Source organism: Talpa occidentalis, unplaced genomic scaffold (assembly GCF_014898055.3).
Source record: "Talpa occidentalis isolate TD23 unplaced genomic scaffold, MPIMG_talOcc4v2.1 talOcc4.4, whole genome shotgun sequence".
Taxonomy (NCBI): Eukaryota; Metazoa; Chordata; class Mammalia; order Eulipotyphla; family Talpidae; genus Talpa; species Talpa occidentalis.
Window position 1 is genome coordinate 102,431,423 of NW_023604295.1, and position 21,882 is coordinate 102,453,304.

General features: G+C 41.0%; 1 protein-coding gene and 1 long non-coding RNA gene across 5 annotated transcripts in view; one reads left to right on the plus strand and one right to left on the minus strand.

Annotated features, from left to right (window-relative positions):
- LOC119257755 (uncharacterized) overlaps window positions 1-4,780 on the minus strand; it is an 80,067-nt gene extending 75,287 nt beyond the window's left edge. For all 3 annotated transcript variants that reach the window (XR_008553958.1, XR_008553959.1, XR_005128111.2), the window contains exon 1: window positions 4,714-4,780. This is a non-coding gene — a long non-coding RNA (uncharacterized LOC119257755). The remainder of the gene's footprint in view (window positions 1-4,713) is intronic.
- The window catches only part of RYK (receptor like tyrosine kinase), a 99,102-nt gene continuing 81,526 nt past the window's right edge, over window positions 4,307-21,882 (plus strand). Inside the window, exon 1 of one of the 2 annotated variants that reach the window (XM_037525965.2) lies at window positions 4,307-4,744. In XM_037525965.2, coding sequence (XP_037381862.1) covers window positions 4,438-4,744 — 307 coding nt within the window. In that variant the 5' untranslated portion in view covers window positions 4,307-4,437. The remainder of the gene's footprint in view (window positions 4,745-21,882) is intronic. The other variant, XM_037525966.2, reaches the window with a different exon arrangement.

Genomic DNA, 21,882 nt, shown 5'->3' on the forward strand with positions numbered 1-21,882 from the left:
AAGTACAAAAACATTTAAAATACAAAAAATATTAATTGTGGAGTTCCTCTTAAGAAGGCACAAAAATGCAGAAGTTACTTAAAAAAAGATTAAATAGATCCATCTAAAATAAAAATCCAAACTTTAAGCAAGGAAAATCATAACCAAAGTTAAATAACCACAATAAAAATACCTGTGAGTGATTAAGAAAACAAACTACCCAGTAGAAAAACAGGTAAAAGATGTGGACAGAAAATTCACAAAGTAGAAAATGGTGGACAAATACATCTAAGAGGATGTTCAACCTCAGTGGTAATAAGGGAAGTGCAGAGTCAACAACAATGAGTTATTTTTCTTTACCCACACAGTCAAAAGCAAAATAAAAACACTGATATGTTGTTACCTGTCTCTTTCATTTATACCACTGGTGGAAGTGTTTGTGGAGTGTCTTGAAGAGCAAGTCAGTAGAATCTACCACATGTAAAGGCAACTCCTTTGAGTCAGCAACACCACTTCTGAGACTCTATCCTAAATATCTACAGATGTGCACAGAGATGTATATGCAAGCATGTGTGGTCAGGCACCAGAACTGTGAAATCTATCATGGTCCATCCCAATGAAAGGAACACCATAGAGACGCCTCTGTTTGTTCTGTATGCAAACATCCAAAAAAAAACCTCAACTTGTTTTGATGAGTGAAAAAAGCAAGTTGCATCACCGTTACTCTTTGTATGTTTGTTTCTATTTTTGTGAAACTGAATCCATATCCATATATATATATATATATATATATATATATATATATATAGAGAGAGAGAGAGAGAGAGAGAGAGAGAGAGAGAGAATCTCCAATCCACTTGTATTTAGGTAAATGTCTAGACACGGGGCTATAAGATCATACACCAAGCTGGGAGGTGGGGGGAGATGATGGTTTATGTCAGGGGAATGCTCACATTTCACTCCATGTGCTTCCTTGCCTCTTCACTCTTTCACAATATAAAGGACTAATATGTCAATTGTGGAGGAAGCTTCCAAAGTAAACTGATCTATAGTCCACAGAACAGCATTCCCAATGCCAGATGCCTTGACACTCCACACCCCCTCGCTGCACTGGTCTTTTTCAGTAGTGAAACAAATCTTCATGATGGTATTTTCTGGGTCTTCTGAAATTTGTTGTCTAGAGTTGCAGAATAAGGTCAATGACTGTGACAAGGAAAACCAAGAAGGATGGAGGATGGGGGTGGCTGTGGGAGGGATGCATGGGGTTTGGGGTGACTGGGACCTTATTTTCCTCAGGTAAAGAAACCTCAGGAGGCTGAGAAGACAGCTTCCCAGAAATTTTGCACTAGGAAATTTCAAAAGTTGACACCCACACCTTGTTAGGGGAGGGAGAGGGAACTCCCTCTCTAGGGATAGTTGGGGGATTGTGAGAAAACCTTTGAGTGAGACAAGTACCTTGCAGAGACAGGAGATCGAGGATGGGAACCAGTTTCTTCTCTGGGGAGTTGATGTGTTGGGAGCTCACAATTTTAATCTAATACAGAAGTTAATTAGATTTGAAGGAGGTGACTGGTAAACCACATGGATGTCAGAAGCAAAAGCATTCTAGATACATGTAACAGCAGTGCAGAGGCCCTAAGGTAGGATTGCGTGTGATGCTTTGGAAGCATAGCAAGGAAGCCACTCTGGCTGGAGCTAAATGAGTATGGGGAGAGTAGGAGATAAGGTCTATAGGAAGGAAGGTGGAGAGTGAGAACTGCCTTCAATTTTGAAAGGACTTTGCCTTTTATTCTAGATCAATTGGCAAGTCTCTGGCAGTCCAAGAACCAGGGAATGAAGGATCAGGCGGATAGTTAAGAGGATGGCTCTGGACTGGTTAGAGAACAGACACCAGTCAGTGAGGAGGTAACTGCAATAGTCCAAAGGAAAGAGAGTTGAGCTGAGATTTTCTTGAAAGAGTGGCCAACATCACCTCTTTGGGAGACAGGAATTCCCTAGAATAAATAACAAATTGTACATAGTACTTCTTTATGTTTTGCTACCCCCTGAAGTTGCTACTTCTGTTAGTCTGGGGGTGGGGCCTTAGGAATTTACTTTTCTTTTTCTTTTTTAAAATTTTATTTATTTTTGCATAGTAGAACTAAGACGTAGGCCAGAGGTGTGGGGGGCAGGGGGTGAGAGGATTTACCAGAGACAGAGTGGGTAGCAGAACAGGCAGATTTACTGAAATAAACTGCTAAGGGGAACAGCCAGTGAGACAGGAGAGGTCTGCTGCGTCATATGTGGATTAGCTCCCTGGCAAGGGATGGAACTCAGGCCAAGTAGTGATAGCGCTGAGACTTAACCCCTAGGCACCAGTGAGGCGGGGATTGCTTTTCTATGTGTACCCAGGTGATAATCATACTGCTAGACTGGAAACCACAGTTTGACAACAATACATTTTTGCTTCATAGCACTGATGGAAACATGCAATAAATATTTGTTTATCAGACATGCTCAAGGAAGCACCTAGGTCCCAGGGCTAAGCATGGTGCCTGGCACAACTGTTTTGAGCTCTTGCGCTAGAGCAGGCATCATGCTATTGAGTGAAGTCCTTGAGAATCTCTTGTATGAACTGTTTGAAGGTAAGTGATGATGAAACATTCACAGGAATGGACCTTAGAGGAAAGGAATTAATTACAATAACATAACAAGGAGTATGACACCCAGTCTAGTGACTGCCTCAGTATTTTACTCACATCAGCTCCAATTAAATCCTGTTAAAGTCCTCTAAGACTAGCATTATCACCCCTATTTTATGAATGAGGACACAGAGACTTGGACAGCTTAAGTAATTTTCCTGAAGTCACACCATTGATGAGTATTAGAACCTTGCCAGGCCTGACAGACAGCTCTGGGCTCCATTCATATCAGAGGCTGCCACAAGAAGTCACTGACAAGAGGAGAGCCCCTAGAAACAGAAGTTTTCTCATTTGAGGACTTTAAGACTGGGAACCAGGCATTTTTTAAAATGCAGGCAACATGTCATCCGGTAAAAACTGCCTCCCATCACAATTGAGAGCCCTGTTAACACAGCATTTTCTCAGCCCCAAGTCCTTCAGGACAGAGCCCTGACCCTCTGCCCAGCCTTCTCCTATAGGGCAGATTATTCTTTGGGGGTAGAGGGGTGGCGGGGGCTGGTTATATCTAAATGAAATTCATCCTGTGCCCTAGAGAAGGAGAAAAATCAAGTCCCAGGATTTCCTGCTTCCTCAAGCTCCCTTCCCCTACACTCCCCAGAGGATAAAAATAGCCAGCTCCCAGGGCCTCACCGCGGGTGGAGCAACTGCGCACTGAAGTTAGGCCTGGTTGGGGAGCAGCTGCTCCCGGGTCTCTGGCCCGGCAGGAGCCTGGGGTCAGGGCCAGGACTCGTTCACAAGGGCGTGGTGATCCGGAGCCTAGAGGAGCCATGGGGCACCAGCACACAGTTTGCCCGCGACGGTGGATTGTTAGCTCCTGTAAATGCTTCAGAGCCCAAGTGGTGCGCGCACCTCTAGAGCCTGTCTTTAAGAAAGACTTGGTGTCCGTGATTTTTAACCTCATCGGGGACAGGGACACCCTGGAGTAAATGATGCGATGTATACACACTTCTCTCTGTGTGCTCAAGCATTAACACAGCACACACTGTCCGAGCACACACTGAGATCAGGCACACTTCTGAACACAATATCAAGTTGACTGGGCTGGAGGGGGGAATACCTGTCAAAGTCTGGCAGGGACCTCAGGGGTTGTTAACCCCTGCCGCGGGCTGATTACAGGAACTAAGAAACCGTTATTAAAAATAGATGAATAACGACTGAGAACAAAGTTACCAAAGTTTGCTAAACAAGACCATATTGGAGAACAAATACATTTACTCTATGTATCTTAGAGAACAGACGCAAATGCTAACTTAATGTTGACCTCTGAGGGTGGGCTAAGAGGTGATTTCTATTTTTCTCCAATTTCTCACTAAACAAAAAAAGCAACCAGAGCCGCAGCAGCATCCAGACATTTCCCCGATCTGCAGAGTTCACTGCGCAGCGGGCGCGGCCAGGGCCTGCCTGCCTGGATCCTTCGTCTGGGCGCAGAGGGGCCCTGCAGACAATAGACAGCAAACCCCAGGCCGGTGTCAACGCGGAGTGGAGGGAGACTGGCTGCTTCCGAAAGCGCCTAGGGAACCCCTGGCCAGCGCAGGGGCTGCAAAACCCCAGCGCCCGCAGCCCAGCCCCAGCCCGCACCCGGCGGGCAGCGCGTGCGTGCGCGCTCTCGGGACGGCGGCGACGCGCGCGGGCGCGCGCCCGCGACCAGCCCCCCGTAGTGGACTATGCCGCCGAGGAGGCGGCGGCGGCGGCGCGCTCCGGCGGTCTGAAGCGGCTGCGGGCTGCCACGGGCCAGCGGCGCCATGAGCTGGGCGGCCGCCCCCGGCTCGGGGCTGTGATGGGCTCGGGGCCGGGGGTGGGCGGCGGCCGCGCGGCGGGCGGCCAGCGCTCCTCCTCGGCGGCGGCGGCGGTGGCCATGCGCGGGACGGCGCGGTCGGGGCCGCCGGGCCGGGGCCGCCTCCCGGGGACCCGCGGCCTGAGAGCCCCGCCGCCGCCGCTGCTGTTCCTCCTCGCGCTGCTGCCGCTGCTGCCGCTGCCCGGCGCCGCCGCCTCGCCCGCCCTGCGGCCCCCGGCGCTGCAGCCCGCGGCCGCGGGGCCCAGCGTGAGCCTCTACCTGAGCGAGGACGAGGTGCGCCGGCTCATCGGTAAGTGGGGCCGCCCGCGCCGGGCCGGGCAGGTCGGGCCGGGCGCCGGCTGCTTCCGGCCTTCGGCGGCCCAGTCCGCGCGCCCTGGTCCGCCGGCGGGTCCCCTCCCGGTCCCCGGCGCTCCCCGTCCCGTCGCGGGCGCGGGGTCGCCGCGGGCCCGGCCCCTGCTGCCGTGCTGGCTGGGAGGTGTGTCCCCGCACGGCCTTCCCCCTCGCTCGCGGTGCCCCGCGGAGGGGTTCCGTCGCGGGCCGCGAGACCCCCTCCCGCCCTGCCAGCCTTGCAGCCGCCGGGGCTCTGCTCTGTTACCTGCAGTCAGGCGCCCCTGCAACTTTTCTTCCTCGCCGCACCAAGTTTCTCCGGGCGCTTCCTGTGCGTGTCTCTCGAGGGCCTGGATTTGGAGACCTCGAAATTCACGTTTTTTAGACTAAATTTGCAAACAAACCCTTGGCTAGGGTGTAGATGCCCCAGTGGAGGCAGCACTAAAATGGTCATGAGAGAAAGTTGATGCGTGGCCGTCTCCGAATTTTGCTAGCGATAATATAATTTTAAATAGTGAATGGGTCTCGGGGAGCAGACCTTTTGGCTTCTTCACTTATCTTTTTGGTTCTCGTCTTGGGTGTGTCGTCGTTTGGACCGATCCTGTATTTCTGGGCCATCTCCTGCCTTGAATAGCTGGGAGGAAAAGGAGACCTTGACTTTGGGGCAGTTGGTGGTTCTCTGTTTAGTTAGCTTTGTTGTTTGGGGAATTAATTTGAAAAACTGTGTTCTTGTGGTCGGACTTTGTAGATTCTGGAAGTGACCCCCACTGAAGAAGGCTTGATAGAAACGGCCCCAAATAAGACGACTTTGGTCGTTGCAGAGAATCTAGACATTCGCTTTCTTTTTTGTGTTGTAGCAATCCCTTTATTTCCTATCAGGTTTGTGGTGCATTGAGTTTCTGAGGGGGAACACAATTACTCTCTTCATCATCCATTATCTGTCAGTTTTATTTTGTTATTTTCAAAGTGTAAGACTTTGTTGTTGAAATCTGTGGCGCTACACTCAGTGTTGAAATGGAATTGCTTTTCAGCAGACTGTTAAACACTGTTACAGATATGAATGCTGTCTTTTTGTAATGTTCTGCCATTCCTAATCCTTTTTTTCGGTCTAGCTGAATTAATTGAGTTTAAACTGGGTTAATTGGGTTAGAAATTGGAATATAAGACTTTATAAAGCTTAGGAAAAATGACTAAGTTGAATTACAGCATTGATTTTTCAAAAACGATTAATATATTATACATGATTTTACAAAAGTTTTTTGGTTAAGAGTATGTAACACAACTTTGTTTACATATAAGAAACCAGTCAGGGGGTTGTGGGGGCAAGGTAGGCGAGGACAGTCAGGCTGACATTGAGTACCTGTCATTTACCTGCCCCAACATCTCTCATACACATTGTTTCCTTGAATATTCTTGTAACCCAATGAGGCAGGTATCATCATTTCCTTTGATAGGAAAGATGAGGCTTTGAATAATTTGCTCAAGGTGGCACAATTATCTTTTTCTTTTTAAATCAAACAGTGCTGATGTAGGCTGAAGGTAAGGTTTTTTTATTGAATGAAATGAAGCTCTTTTTCACATTGAAGTTTGATTATTGTATAGTGGAAAAGAAATCAGTGATAGTGAATACTTGAAATAATGTGTTTATTACCTGTATGATGAACACCCACTTTCTGCCTGGGAATGCACTGTTGGCAGGAGAGGAAGTTGTATGGGCTTGCTGATCAGCCTCATTTATCTTTAAAGCAAGAGGAAACTTGAGCAGTAGTTTTTCTACTGCATATCCAGTTGACCATATCCAGTGGGTCTCTCTACTCTCCATCCTTCAGTTCCAGGTCCTCTGGTTCTATCCCTTCTCATCTCCCTCCTGTGTTCTACCATGAAAGGATTCCTTGACTGCTCCTGTGTGGGAAAGAACAAGCAGTGGGGTTGAGCTGTATATAGATATGCTTGAGTTCTCAGTCTGCAGTTTTCCCCAGAAACTCTTACAGTGTTTGGGACTATTTTAAATAATACTTTTCTACCATATTTTTGAACTATTATGGATTACATGCTTTCTGAGAGCTGACTTGGGAAACTTACCATGGTTAAATGAAATCAATATTAATACCTTTATAAATTACCCTTGATATGAAAATAAGCTGTTGTTTTAATCCCATTAATATTTGCACATGGTTTTTAAAAAGTCCATTAGTGCTAAATGGCTTAAATTAAAAAACAGCAGTGTCCTGCATTTGGCCTTTCTATGTACCAGGCCTTACTTTCCAGCGGAAGTTACTATTTCAGACTACAATAGTTCTGTTTATTTTTGTCCCCTGTTTCAACTTTAATGTTTCTAAATCAACACAGATTAAGCATTTTACTTTCTAGTATCACAACTGAGCTCTTCTCCTCTTTTCTGCCCTCCACACCCCTGTTTTTACAATTCTTGGTAAAAACAGCAGTCAATATTTAGACTATTGTGTACATGTTTACTGATCACTAATGAGTTAAATAGGTACTTATAATTTTGTTTCTTTTCCTTTCTGTTTTTGTCTTTCCTGGAGCAAATAATTGCCTTTTAAACTTTTAGATTAGGTTTTTTTTTTTTTTTAATGTAGTTATTGCTTTGCTCCCTCAGATATTCCAGGAAATATGTTAAATGCCTTTTGGCAGTTTTTCCCAGGTAACACATCAAATCATCTATCCTTTCCACTTGAATTTCTCTGAGACACTCCCTGCGCCATAGCATTGCATCCTCTTGCTCTCATTTGGATAAATAGAACTGTTTTTCCTGGGGCTTCTGTTCTCTTTTCACCTGTGTTAGAGACTGTCTAACAGTCTCTGAATCTACAGCCTTCCTTTGTTTGGGTTTGCTTCATTTTGCTAAAGTCTATTCTTAGTAGCTTCCTAAGAAGGAGGAATGCATGGGAGGTAAATTATTTTAGGCCTTGCATTTCTGAAGGTATCTGTCCTATCCTTATGCTTTATAGATTATCTGGCTGAATTTAAAGTATTAGGTTGAAACTATTTTTCCACTATAACTTTGATGGCATTTTTGCACTCTTCTGAATTTAAGGGTTTTTGATAAACATTCAAAAATATCCTGATTCTTTTTCCCCTTCCTTTCCTTGCCTTTCTTTTCTCTTTTCTTTTTCCTGAAGTTCACAGCCTTTTTTTTCTGGGATTCTGAAATTTTATGATCTTTAATATGGGTTTTTCCTTCCACTTGTTGCCTGTCTTACCATAGTTGACCCTTTCAATCTAGGGACTCAGCCGTCAATTTTCAGAAGTGTTGCTTCTGATAATTTCCTGCCCTTTATTTTTTTTGTTTTCTCTTTCAGAGATGTCTGTTGATTTGGTTATTGAATCTTTTGGAATTGATCATCACATTTTCTTAATTTTGGTTGCTTCTATTTATATCTTCGTATTCGGAGGCAGAGAGGGGGAGAATTTCTCGATTTTGCCTTCCAAACTTTTTAAGATTTTATCAATGATATTTTTAAATTGTAGAAGCTCTTTTTTTCCCTCTACTCCATTGCATCTTATTCTACGATTGTGTTATCTTCACTTGTTTTTGAGGTGTGTTCTTAATTTTTTCTGTAAGCTTAATATATTTTTGATATTTTGTTCCTTCAGTTTGCCTGTTCATTTCAGTGTTCTTTGCATGTTTGTTTAGACCACAAATATATGGTGGGGGCCTCCCCTGGTGGTGCAGGTGGTTGAGCGCAGCGTTTTGAAGCTATCTGTAGCCTCTGCAGCGCCAGTTCGATCCCGGCTGGCCAGCGAGGGTCCCACATGGTGCAGCAAACCTCGCCTATCTCTCCTGCTGCTCCCCTCAGCAGTGTATTTCGTCAGTCTGCCTGTTCTGTTCCCCTCTCTGTCTCTGGTGAATCCTCTCACCCTCTCACGCATCTGGTCTGTACCCCGGTTCTTGTATAAATTAATTAATTAATTAATTTTAAAAACCCCCAAATATATAGTGGTCCTTGACTGTCTGTAATTAAGAGTGAGATGCTGTAAGGTTGATTGGGGAAGAGAAACCATGTGTTGTGTGCTGGTGTTCTGCTGACTTCCCTTGGAGTGCTGGTGGACTCTTCATTGGAAACTGCCTTACATGCAGAACCCTTACATCTTCAGGATTAGTTAGTGTCTGCAAAGAAGACACCTCTAATCTCCTGCTTCTAGTGTGCTTAGTGACATACCAGCTGCTGCCTAGGTTTGGGTGATCTGGTTGGGAAGGGAAGGAGGTTGCTGCCATTCAGGCTGTAGACTTTTTGACTTCTCTTTACAGTTCTGCTTCAGAAGTTCATTTTCTTCAGAAGAAGCTTTGGATCTTCTGTTTGAGTTGGAGGTTCAGATTCTTTGAATACCCCCGTGAGATGCTTTTTCAGGCTAACTTACCTTAGGCTGGTGTTTGGTGGCTCTTGATGCTGCCGGAGCTGAGCCCCTCTGGGGTCCTGAGGAGCCTTGCCACTCCTCCAACTGCTTTCCATCTTATAAAAATGATACGTTGTTGTCTTCTTTCCTTTTCAGTTTGTCTTTGTATAGATAGTTAAATATCTTTGTGATTTCATCACTGTCATTTTAGAGGAGTTTGGGAGGATGCTGGGAGAAAGGCTAGTGGTCATTCCACAATATATAAATGGCAGTTAGGGTGCTTTGAATACCGAAGAACTGGTGACATGTGAAAGTATATTTGTAATAACAGGTTAAAAAGACGTGTAGCAGTCTTTTGCCTCTATCAGACTCAAACATAATCTCTATGTTAGGTACCTACTTTTATTCCATTTTGTAGATGAGGAAACAGACTTTCGGTAGGTATGTAACTAGCGCAGTTCTTTGGTAGTAGGGCATGTAATTTTGATGGAAGTTCTTCTGTCCAGAGACATCAAAAGTCTCAGGTGCTTTTAATCTCTGTGTGGCTTCCCTGTGTCCCCAAAGCCTACCTTTTTGCTTTAATTTATTTCTCCTTAACAGTCTGCAATGTAGGTGTATATCTCCCCTTTTTACCAGTGAGGAACCCTGATTCTGGATCCTCTGGGCAATGTGTAGAGGCCAGGTCTTGACTTGGTCCTGCTTGAGTCCAGAATCCATGGTGTCACTTTGTCAGCTCTGGAGGAGATGTGATTACCCAAAATACCCAAGAGTGAAACCTGCAAGTCCACTGACACATATGCTTGTTTGTGATCTTATTACCGGCATCTTCCATATTCTCTATCTAATTGATAATTCTGATAGTAATTATCAAATTTGTGGAGTGCTAGAGCTTGTGAAAGTGTTAGATGACTGAGGCAGTGCCAGAGGCTTGGGAATGAAGTGCTCATGGGTAGATTTGGTATGAATTGGTCATGACAGCAGTGTTGGTAATAGGGAATCTGGAGGGATCTGGGAAGTATCTGAAACAAGACTCTGCCTTCCACTAGTTAGAAATTCACTTTGGATAATTTGCTTCTCTTAAATACTTTCTGAAGAATTAAGTGTTCACATCTTATTTAAGATCAGATCAATGCTAGTGGAGATTATAGCTCCCCAAATCAGTCTAGTAAAAGTTTAGAAGCCCAACAACCAACCATATGTTGTAGAAAATAGTGATTGAAAATTATTAAATTCCATTTCTTGAGGAGCTTAGAATTTCATAGGGGAGAGGAAACTTTATGACTATAACACTGAAATTCAACTTAAATTGCTGATATAAGTAAGTTATAGCGGGAGTGATTACTTTTGACTTTAAGAACTAAGTCAGTTCTATAAGAAGGTGGGGGGAATGGCAGGGATTGTTGAGAGATTCGGCAAGGTGTTCCTTAAAATAAGACATTTGAACCTCATTTTGAAGGATGAGTTGACAGATACGAGGAGGACTTTGTGCTAGGCTGAGAAAATACTGTGAGCGAAGAGCATAGAAGTATGGAAATGGATGTTTGTGAAATCAGGGAGTAGGAGAATCTAATGTGATTGAGATGAGGAAAAATGGCAAGGCCAGGGAGTGGCAGAATATAATAAAATTGGAAGGTAGATTGAGATTTGATTAGGAATTTTAATTTTGACCTATAAGTAATAAGACGTTGAAGACTTTAGGAGAATGTATACTCAGTACTGAGTTACAGAAAAGATCATTTTAAAAAATATTTTATTTTATCTAATTCTGACATCATTTTTCATCTTTGCACAATGTATGCATTTTCATTTTGGTTATATTCCCCATACAATTGCACCCCCCCCTTATTTTGACCCTAAACCTTCCTCTCCCTACCCCCCCAATAGTGTGTCTCTGGTTTATAGTTGCTTGTTGATTTTGATTTTTACTTTGTATTAATTAGTCTCAGCAAAGATCATTTTTTACCCAAGTGAAAAGGGTGGCTTGGAGGCTGAAAAGCTGCATCTGGGAAATGGGACAGAGCCAGTCTTGTGTGGTAAGAGGGATTGGGAAGGGCAGTTGAAGGGGCGGGCATGGATTTATGAGCAATTTTCAGGGAGTAGACTTAGTGGAGGAGACTATAGTGTTAAAGAAAAGGGAGGAGCCACAGAGGAATCCAGGATTTCAGATTTGGGCAGCTGTACCAAAGGACTCTTTCCTTTTGGGAAGTGGTTTAGAGAAAGAAAAATGAGATGAGCCATGTGTTCCTCTCCTCCCAGCACCTCTCTTTCCTCTTAAATCTCGGGCTAACTGCTCAGCAGGGGGTTCGTGGTGAAGGTATTCTCTCTGCTGATGTCTGGTATAACCTGCCACTGCCCTGATGGGTCAGTTGGGGTGCTGGTAGAGAGGGGTTAGCGTCCTGCAGCAAACTCTTAACCCTGGGCGTTTTGGGTGGACTTGGTAGCATTGACGCAGCATTCATTTGAATCCATGTGTTCTTCATTGGGAGAGCCAGGCTAAGACATTGTGCAATTGTGGGTTTTGAGTTTTTTTCTTCTTTATGCTACACATGTGGGAGAACTCTATCCAATTATGGCTAAACCTGTCCCTCATGAGTCACACATCCTGAGTAGACAAGTTAGTTCTGAAGGTGTTACCTAAAATACTGTTTTGATTTTAAGGGTCACTTTAGAAATAAATGAAACATGGACTTTTTTTTTTTTTTTTTTTTTTGAGTAGCCTGGATTGAGACGTTATGCAGCATTGCTGATGGGGTTTTGATGTAGTTATTCCAGGGTTCTGAAAAAAATTGCCAACTATGCACACTAACAAAACCAAAACTTGGATGTGAAACAGACCATTAGCCACTTAAATTACATCACACTTAACAGTATGTTTTTCTGTGTGTTATCCCTATTAATGTAAATCAAGTACAATATTTTCTAATCAAAAGGTTATTAAACAGCTTAGAACCTCTTAAAAATGTTACGTGCCAAGACATGCATGTGAATTGTTGAATTACAAAATTAACACTTATCAAGTGAATTTTTAACTGTAACAGTGCTGAGTGGTAGAATATTTCTGAAAAGTAATTTTATAGATTCCATTTTTGTTTGTAAGATAAGTATGTTCTGTCTTGTTCATAGTAAATGTTTATATAAATGTGTATGTTAGCATTCCTCTTGCTATCTGCCAAGTATTTCATGTGTTCTTTTATTTTATCATGCAGAAGAAGTAGGTGGCTTGACCTTTTTTTTTAAAAAGATTTATTTATGTATACAAGAACTGGGGTACAGGCCAGAGCTGCAGGGAATGAGAGGATTTACCAGAGACAGAGTGGGGAACAGAACAGGAAGATTGACTGAAACACACTGCTGAAGGGAGCAGCAGGCTAGGCAGGAGAGGTCTGCTGAGCCATGTGGGTAGCTCCCTGGCTGGCTGGGGATTGAACTCGTGATGCAGAGGCTGTGGATAGCTTCACAGTGCTGTGTTTAACCCTTGCACCACCAGGGAGGCCCGGCATTGACCTTTTTTTAGATAAAGTTGAACCTCTTGGAAATTACAGAATTTGCTGGAGATCGCAAGGATGTGTGGGGCTCTGTGACCCCAAAGTATGTGCTTTCTCTACTGTACTTCCTCTAAAGGTTAGACGTTTGCTTAGTATTGAGCCAGAATTGTCTAAGGGGCTTAAACAAAATCGTTTCCTACACCTACCCTGAGCTTGTTTAGGAGATTAGAAATGGGGTCAGCTAATAAACCTTTCAAATGCCATGTTTCATTGATTGTAAGAGGTACAATTTATTCACGTTTAAAAATTGAAACTGTCTTACAATCAATGGTGAGACATCAAGTTAACTATTTTTTTTTCTTTCTTAGTGGTACCAAAAATAATGGTGCACTTTAGGTTATATATGGTATTGTAAAAAGATAATATTTTAAAGGAAACACAGACATAACTGCCATCTTTATTTTTATTTTATTTTATTTTTGGTATCTGTCATCGCTTTCAGAATTGTAAAATTCTCTGGTGATATTTATTATTTATTTGCTTGTGGTAATGGCTGTATAGTAATGTCCTTACAGGGAGGCCAGATGATGGCAGGGAGATACTATGGTTACATTTAAAAACAATAGTAATTCGGTTTTCGGTTATTGCTGACAAGGAGAAATGTCACTGGCTCTCAACCTTTTTTGTGAAAGCCTTAGGGCCTTTCCCTAGAGAAAGGCAGGGATCCCCATACATTTTAAGTTTTGCTACTGTGCATAGGTTCTTAGATTTTGAAAGCCTTGCAGGAACCCCTGATGTAAGGTTACCTGATGCATCTGAGTCCTACAGAAGCTAATTCTGGAATGGGACATTTCTCACTCTGTCTTTTACCCTGGGGCTGCCTAACCTCCTTCATGTATTTTAAAAAAAAAAAATGAAGACATTAAGGTTCACTCTGTTCTAGTTATGTGGGTTTTAACAAATATGTAGTGTAATGTGTCCACCATAATATCATACAGATTAGTCCTATTACCCTTAAAAATCCCCATTTTGGAAGAGGCATTTTTATTAAAAATACCCCATCCTATATTTTAAATGTTTGCTTTTTGAATTGTATTTATTATGAAAATTTTAAGCCATTAAAAGAAGACAGAATAGTATAATGAGTCTCCATGTGCCCTACAGCAGTTATCGGCTCATAGCCAATTATGTGTTGTCTGTACAGTCCCACCCTCCAGTTTACTCCCTTGGTCTACTCTTCCATCTCCCATTTGGATTATTTTGTAGCAAACCCAGAGGCATACTTTTTTAATAACCATTATCACATTTCAGAAATTAACTGTAATTCATAAATACCAAGAATTTGGGCTGTTTCAGATTTTCCTGGTTTATAAATTAATGTTTATATGAAGACTATTGCCTGCCACCTGTATTCTCTCTTATCCCCGCCCTCCTTCATGGCACCTGATGCCAAGCTTCTCACACTCTGCCTCACAGACTTTTATTCAGATCTTTACATGACTGAAGGCTTCTAGGTCTCAAGTTAAAAATGCCACTTCCCCAGAGAACCTTGCCTTCTTGGGGTTGATCTCAATTCCATTCAGTGCTCTCATCTTGTCTTATTTTAAACACATGGTACATTTTTTTGTTGTTCTGTCTCCCCTATAAGAAAGCTAATTCTGTTTAAGTAAGATCTTTTATATTGTTCTACCCAGCATCTTAAACAACGCTGCACATAGTAGATTTTCACTAAAAGGTCAGTGAATGAATAATGAATGAATTACACTTTTATTTATTTTTGTCTGGTTTCACTATCCTGTGCTTTACTGGGGTCCTAATTTTCTTTTTCATTTTCCATTGCCTGGTAGGTTATCATCCAAAAGGGAAATTGGACTGAATTTACGCTATGAGTGGAGTTAAGATAAATTAGCTTTTAATAGTTTATTTTCTTTTAAGTTGCCTAATTTTCTCAAGTCTCTGTCCTTTGTACCGCCTTCTCCAGGAAGCTGTCCCCCATCTTGGCTGCCATAGCTCCACACCCTGTATAAGTAAATCTGTATCACTGTACCCATCTCATTCTGTCTCTCCTCGACTGCCAGCACTAACGCCACCTCATGTCTGGGCAGTCTCTCAGCAGACTGAGAGTTGAAGGATGTGAAGTGTGCAGGAGAGATTCTGGCAAAAGCCTTTTCCAGTAATGGAAAGTTGGGACACAGAATTCCTTATTCTGTATTAGGATTTCTTTGATACTTTAATTTCTTTAGTTCTGAAATGAAACCTGGTATATTTTTAATTTCATACATTGCAGTTTTTATATCAAGAAATTTGATTTGGGTTTTTTGTCTTTTGTGATTTACTTAACTTTTGCCCATGTGAATTATAGTTCTAATAGTTGTTTCAGTGTCCTTGTCTGTTAATTTTACCATCTGTGCTAGTTTGGGGTTGGTTTTAATTGATTTATCTTTCTCTCTCTCTCTCTCTCTCTCTCTTTTTTTTTTTTAGTATGCTAAGCTGTTGATTGAGGAGCCGACATCATGAATTTTGATCTGCTGGGTGTTGGGTATTTTTGTATTCTTATAAATATTCCTCAGCTTGGTTCTGGTGCTCAGATAAATTACTTGAAAACAGTCTGATCCTTTTAGGTCTCACATGTAAGAGTTGGTAGTGCTAAGTGCAAGCCTAATTATGGTCCTTTGTTCAGTCAAGACCATTTTGTGTACTTTCCCCAGTAACCTTTGTGAATCTTGAGGTTTTCCAGTCTTGCTGGTGGAAACTAGGTGGTATTCCAGTCCTAAGTAAGTGTTGTTCTCTTCTGTCATCCCTTTATTCTTGTGTGGTTCCCGTACGCATGCTCTGATCCTGGAGGATTCAGCAGATCTTGGCATTCTCTGTCCCTCTTTCCTCTCCAGTACTTTGTCCTGTGCACCCTAGCTAACTTTGTCTTTCTGCTTATCTCCTCAGTTCCCTTTTCTACACTGCAGTTGTGGAGCTAACACAGTGGAGATCATTGTCCTTTGTTGCCTCATGTTCAGTGTCTTAAACAAGTGTTTCATATTTGCCTGTATTTTGGTTATTTCAGGTGAGAGGGCTCATGTGGTCCCTGTTACTCTATTTTGTCCACAAGGCAGAAATGACCAAGGATTGTCTTTTTGATTGTTTATATCTTCTCTAGTGTTAACTCCTTAATTATTTGGTAAAGGAGAGAATTTAGACAATTTAAAGAAAAAGTTGTGTGGAGCCAGATGAGAGAATACACATGAGCAAAATGGTGAAACTGGACATATCTACCTCAGGTGGTTGGTGATTCCACTGGCATAATGAATGCAAAGTATTTTAATCCAGCACTACTTACCAACATATTAAAATCTCATTTAATCCTGTCCACAAATCCATAATGGAGTAAAGCTATTATGATACCAGGGGTATATAGTTGATACCGTGGGATGAAACAATATTGGATTTGAAGTCTGCATATTTGAATTTTAGTTCTGTCTCCTACTCCTGTTGTAAAAGTAGGCAAGTAATCAATCTTTTTTTAAATTATTTATTTTTTGCATCCTTGTTCATTTTTAAACAATATTTGCTTCCCCCAACTAATCCATCTTTGAGTGTTGGTTTCCTCAAATGTAAGTGGGGATGCTTTTAGTGTATAACAGAATTGCTGTCCACAGATGCTATATAATACATATGAAAATGCTACATAATCCTCAAAACAGTTTATTTTAGCTAGTGACAGGGGATTGACATGTTGTTGGATAAAACCAAAACCATAGAATGTTAGAAAATAGAAGTAATTTTGATATTATACAATGGGTTGTTTTTAGTAGTAGCATTCAGTTATTGAATATTTATTTATTGAATGTATGCTAGGTCTTATTTTAGGGTTTTAGGGACATATTTTAGGGAATAAAGCAAGTAAAAATCCCTGCCCTTATGGAACTGATTTCTAGCAGAGAGCTGTATTATTAGCCTAAGGAAAGAATTGAGGTAGCTTTAGAACTAGACTCCAAGTTAGCACTTTGCAATGCATGCTGTCCCTGACAGGGAGAAGTGATGTTTGTGAGTTTTCCATTGTTCTTTGAGCCCTTAGACATAACAGCCAGTTTTAAGTTACCGATGGCCTCCACCACTGACTGAGATAGCGAGTATGCTCCCATTTAGGAGTTGCTATGAAAGAGGCTGAAAGGCGATGATGTCAAACCGAATAAACTTCATTTCTATTATAGGACTGTACCTGCAATGCACGTATGAGCGGGTCAGATAATTTTCTTCTTTGAATAAAGCAGTAGCCGATGACATTTATTTACCAGATAAATAAATGGAACATTATGGAACATTATGGCTCTGTGGCAGGGCATGCTTCATGATTTATTTGGAAACTGTGGGTTATATTTCTGTAACTTATTATTCTTGGATAGAATTTGGGAAGCACCTATAACTTCTCTGTATATGTGGTGCAAATCATTCTTTTGAGGGGATTCTTTCATGAATTATCAAGAAATTTAATATATTAATTAGATGTGAAATCTGTTCCCTAACCCTGTATTTTAGTGTTGCTCTTTATATTTTCTTATCCATCCACTACAGTGCTTGCAAATGGAGAAAGTTGACAGTAGTGACCCTTGATTCCACACAATTTCTCATCACAGATGGTGATAGCATCACAGATACAGAGAGGCAAAGCTAAGCACTGGGATCACAGAAGTACAGTGAAAGTTCATTTTGCTCTGTGTTGTCTGGAAACAGACTCTGTAGCCATCCCCAGGGACCAGAGGAGTGGGTCTCTCTGCTTTGTGGGGGTCAGTTTAGGCAGGAAGTGAGAAGGAAGCAGGTGAAGGGAGCAGGACACTTATACCGCTCTCATCCCAGTTCTATCGAGACACTTAAGGATGCAGGGGAAATAGAGGAGGAAAATGCTGAATGGGCAGATAATTATATCTTAATGTAATCCACAAGATTATTGTCTGAACAGCTATGGGGATTGAAGATATATGTGCTTTTTCTGTTTTATTTATGAAGAAACAATGCCCCCTTTTCCTACAGTATAATATTTATAATTTCTTATAATGCAGTTGAATATTAAGTCCAAATTAATTTTTCTAGGTATGGTTTTCTAGGATTAATTTATATCAATTTTCTGGGACTAGCTTTATTAGATGATTAGATGTTGATGAGCAAATTGTTATTTTATTGTATCAAGTTCAGTTTTTTAGTTTCCATAAATGAAAAAAATTGAAATTAGAGCTCCGTATTTATTTTCTTGTAGCATCAATTAAAGTATGTTCAGTAGTTTCATATATAGTGATTTTGACTTTTTTCTCTGATTAATAACTCATGTTCCTATTCCCCTAAGAACCTAGAAGATTATCTTTGCTAAATAAAATTTTTACTTGTTTTGACTAACATTTGGAAACCGTGGCTGATATAGAATAATAGGGTTTTGGCTGACATTTGTAAACTGGGGATGATATCATAGAATAATACCATTTCAAGCCAAGGCAGGACATTAACATCATCTGGTTTAGTTCTCGTTTTTAGTTGAGAAAATTGATGCCTAGAGAAGGTGGTTAAAGAATTGATTGCCAATAAATTCTACATTAGTTTAGTTTCCATGACATTACTTTTATTATGCTGCCTTAACTGATTCCTGATGTTCTTTAAAATATAATTTCCCTTAAAATCCATCTTTGATGTACTTGATTTTTATCAACAGTCAACTATTCATGCATCTAATATTTGATTATATGAGTAGTATACGGCTATGCTAATACCCCAACCTTGCTTGTGAGGTGAGAAGGGTAATAGGAAAGACAGACCTATGAATAACTCCCTATAATGTATTTCATTAAATCCTATAAAGGTGGGTCTTTTATGAAAGGAGATGATTTGCTTGCTTGACATTAATCAACCTTAATTATGTTCTTGAGAAACTGATAGTTAATTTTTAAATTCATTTGGAAAAGATTTTGAACTGTTCAATTATCTTAACTTGAGTTAGACATAACAGGTCATGTAGAACAAAAGCCTGAGTTAAATTTAAGATTGTTTAGGGAAAAATGAATTTCTCTTGATGGGTGTTGAGAGTTTCACAGGAATAACTTTGGCTTTCCAGCTTGGAATTTGAATTGTTTAAAAATAAAATTGTAAACAAATGTCATATTTTCTAACAAGAGAGCAACATTCCTACTTTGCTGGAATTGGCAGTGAGAAATTTAAGTCTGGTTATTGTACTTGAACAACTGAAGTTTTTCATTCTAACTTAGAATAGAAAAATTCTATGCATTCTAATAACAGAATGACACCTATTTAGGCCCTAGCTGCCTGCTCTTGTTCCTGTCCTAAGACCAATTGAGCCACAATCCACCCTCCTCCACTTTGCTTCCACTGCTTTGTTGTCTTTTCTGCTGATCCTTTCACTTTTACCTGTGGAGTTCCAGTTCTGTTGAAGTTACCTCTGACTCTTTTCATAGTGTTTCTCACTCTGGCTTAACTGAAACTATTTTTCCAAGTGATGGTGTCCTCATAATCTTTTCTAGTCACTAAAAGCTGTTAAACTTTTGTATGTGTACTTGATTACCTGTTTCTAGCTTTGGATATATACCTAGGTGTGGAATGGGGGATTTTATGGTAAAGTTCTATGTTTAACTCTGTGAGAAACCACCAACCTGTTTTTCACAGTGACTGGGCCAGTTTGCATTCCCAATAGCAATGTACCAGTGTTCCAGTTTTTCCATATCCTCACTAATACCCGCTATTTTCTGGTTTTAGTTTTTTGTTTGTTTTTTGAGTATAGGTATTCTATTTCATGTGCAATGTTACATCATTGTGGTTTTGATTGCATTTCTCTAATGACTGATGATGTTGAACATATTTTCATGTGTTTATTGGCCTCTTGTGTATCTTATTTGGAGAAATCTTTTTTTAGGTCCCTTGCCCATTTTTGAATTGAGTTTTCTTTTTATTGTTGACTTAAAAAAGTTCTTTATATATTCTGAATACTGGATCCTTATCAGATACATAAATTGCACATTTTTCTCCCCATTCTGTAGGGATTACATTACCTTGATAATGTCTTTTCATGAACAAAAGTTTTTAATTTTTATACAGTCCAATTTGTCTGCATTCTTCTACTTTTGCTTGTGACTTTAGTGCCATATCTAAGACTTCATTACCAAATGGAAAGTCATAATATTTACAACTAGTTTTTTGTAAGAGTTTTATGGTATTAGGTTTTTTTTTTAAGATTTATTTATTTATTCAAGAACTGGGGTACAGGCCAGAGGCGTGGGAGGGTGAGAGGATTCACCAGAAGCAGAGTGGAGAGCAGAACAGGCAGACAGACAGAAATAAACTGCTGAGGGGGAGCAGTGGGCGCAACAGGAGAGGTCTGCTGCACCAGGTGGATTTCTCCCTGGCTGGCCAGGAATCAAACCTGCGCTGCAGAGGCTGCGGACAGCTTCACAGTGCTGTGCTCAACCCGCTGCATCACCGGAGAGTCCCTGGTATTAGGTATTGTAGTTAGGTTGTTGATCTATTTTGAATTGGTTTTTGTATATGGTATGTGGTAGAGTCTGATTTTATTCTTTTTCATATGGCTGTCTGCTTGTCACAGCATATTTGTTGAAGAGGCTAATCTTGCCCCAGTAAATGGTCTTGGCATCCTTGTTAAAAAGCAATTGGTTCAAAATATCTGGGTTTATTTCTGGATTCTTGGTTCTGCTCTTTTGGTCTCTACATTTCTGTCATTATGCCAGCACCACGCTGTTTTCATTTCTGCACCTTTGTGGTGAGTTTTGAAATCAAAAGTGTGACTCCTTCAATTATGTTCTTTTTCGAGACTGTTTTGGCTTTAGCTCACTTATGTGGTAAGAATATTGATAGGCATTGCACTGGACCTTTAGATGCTTTTGTTTAGTATTGCCATCTTAACAGTAGTCAATCTTCCAATTCACGAACATGGGATGTCTTACTGTTTAGTTAGGTCTTTATTTCTTTTTTTTTTTAAAGATTTATTTATGCATACAAGAACTGGGGTACAGGCCAGAGGTGCGAGAGGTGAGAAGACTCACCAGAGACAGAATAGGGAACAAAACAGGCAGATAGACTGAAAAACAGTGCTGAGGGGACCAGCGGGCGAGTCAGGAGAGGTCTGCTGCGCCATGTGGATAGCTCCCTGGCTGGTAATGGAACCCGTGCTGCAGTGGCTGCGGATAGCTTCGTAGGTTGTGTCTTAACCCCTTGTGCTACCAGGAAGGCCCAGGTCTTTATTTCTTTAACAGTTTTTGCACATGTATTTCACCTCCTTGTTTAAATTTTCTTGTAAATGAGATTGTTTTCTTAACTGACTTTTTGGATTCACTAGCAGACCAGTTTTTATCATGCATTTTATTTTTCCTTTCCTACTTTGATTATTTTGCCCTAGGACAGTGACTCAGCATCCTCTTGACTTTTGATGTCAATGATATTTACTTATATGATGTTTGACCCATTAGAGTTGTTGGAGTCACCTGATGCATTCCCTTTATCCAAAAGGATATTAGAACCTGCCTTGATTTGTTCTCAGTGCTTAGTCTTGGTGACCATGCTGGTGTCCCAATTTAGAGGTCTCTTGTCCAAAAAGCCGTTCATTTGAATTGACCTGTTTATTCTTGATCTCTCAGCTCTTGGAATTTAACTTGCTCTGAACCATGACACCCCAGTCTTCTTTGTCAGTTACTCCTTTCTTCTGGAATCAAGCTCTGTTTCCTGATTTCCTAAAGAGTTACCTTATTCTTGCCTTACTGCAGAACTAGCTCAATAAAGCATCACTGTGTAGATTGTTTCCCTCACTGCCATTCCTCACTGCTTATTCACCTCTGTGGAGTCTGCTGCACCATTCCCTCTTAGTGACAGCCGCTGCCGTCTATTACCCCTCCTTTGAGACTGCATCCAACTGCTTCTAGTTATTAGTGTTTCAGTGTGGAATAGCAGAATACATAATTGGTATAATTTTTGAAATCCTCTGAGAATTTGGCATCTTTGCATGTGAGGAGAATTTGGGAATAAAATTTCTGGCTTGCTTCTTATCCCCTCTCTACTGTAGTTGTTTTTTTTTTACATTCCTTGTCATTCTTATCATATGGGTAAGTCCCATGTTATTCTCATTTATATAGAGGGCGAGGGTAGGTCAAGAATTTTCCTTTTGTTTCAACCCCATTGTTAATATTACATGTATAATTCTTTCCAAGCTTTGATTTTGATCTTCTCCTTTTGTTCATACTGCTTTGCCAAATTTTGT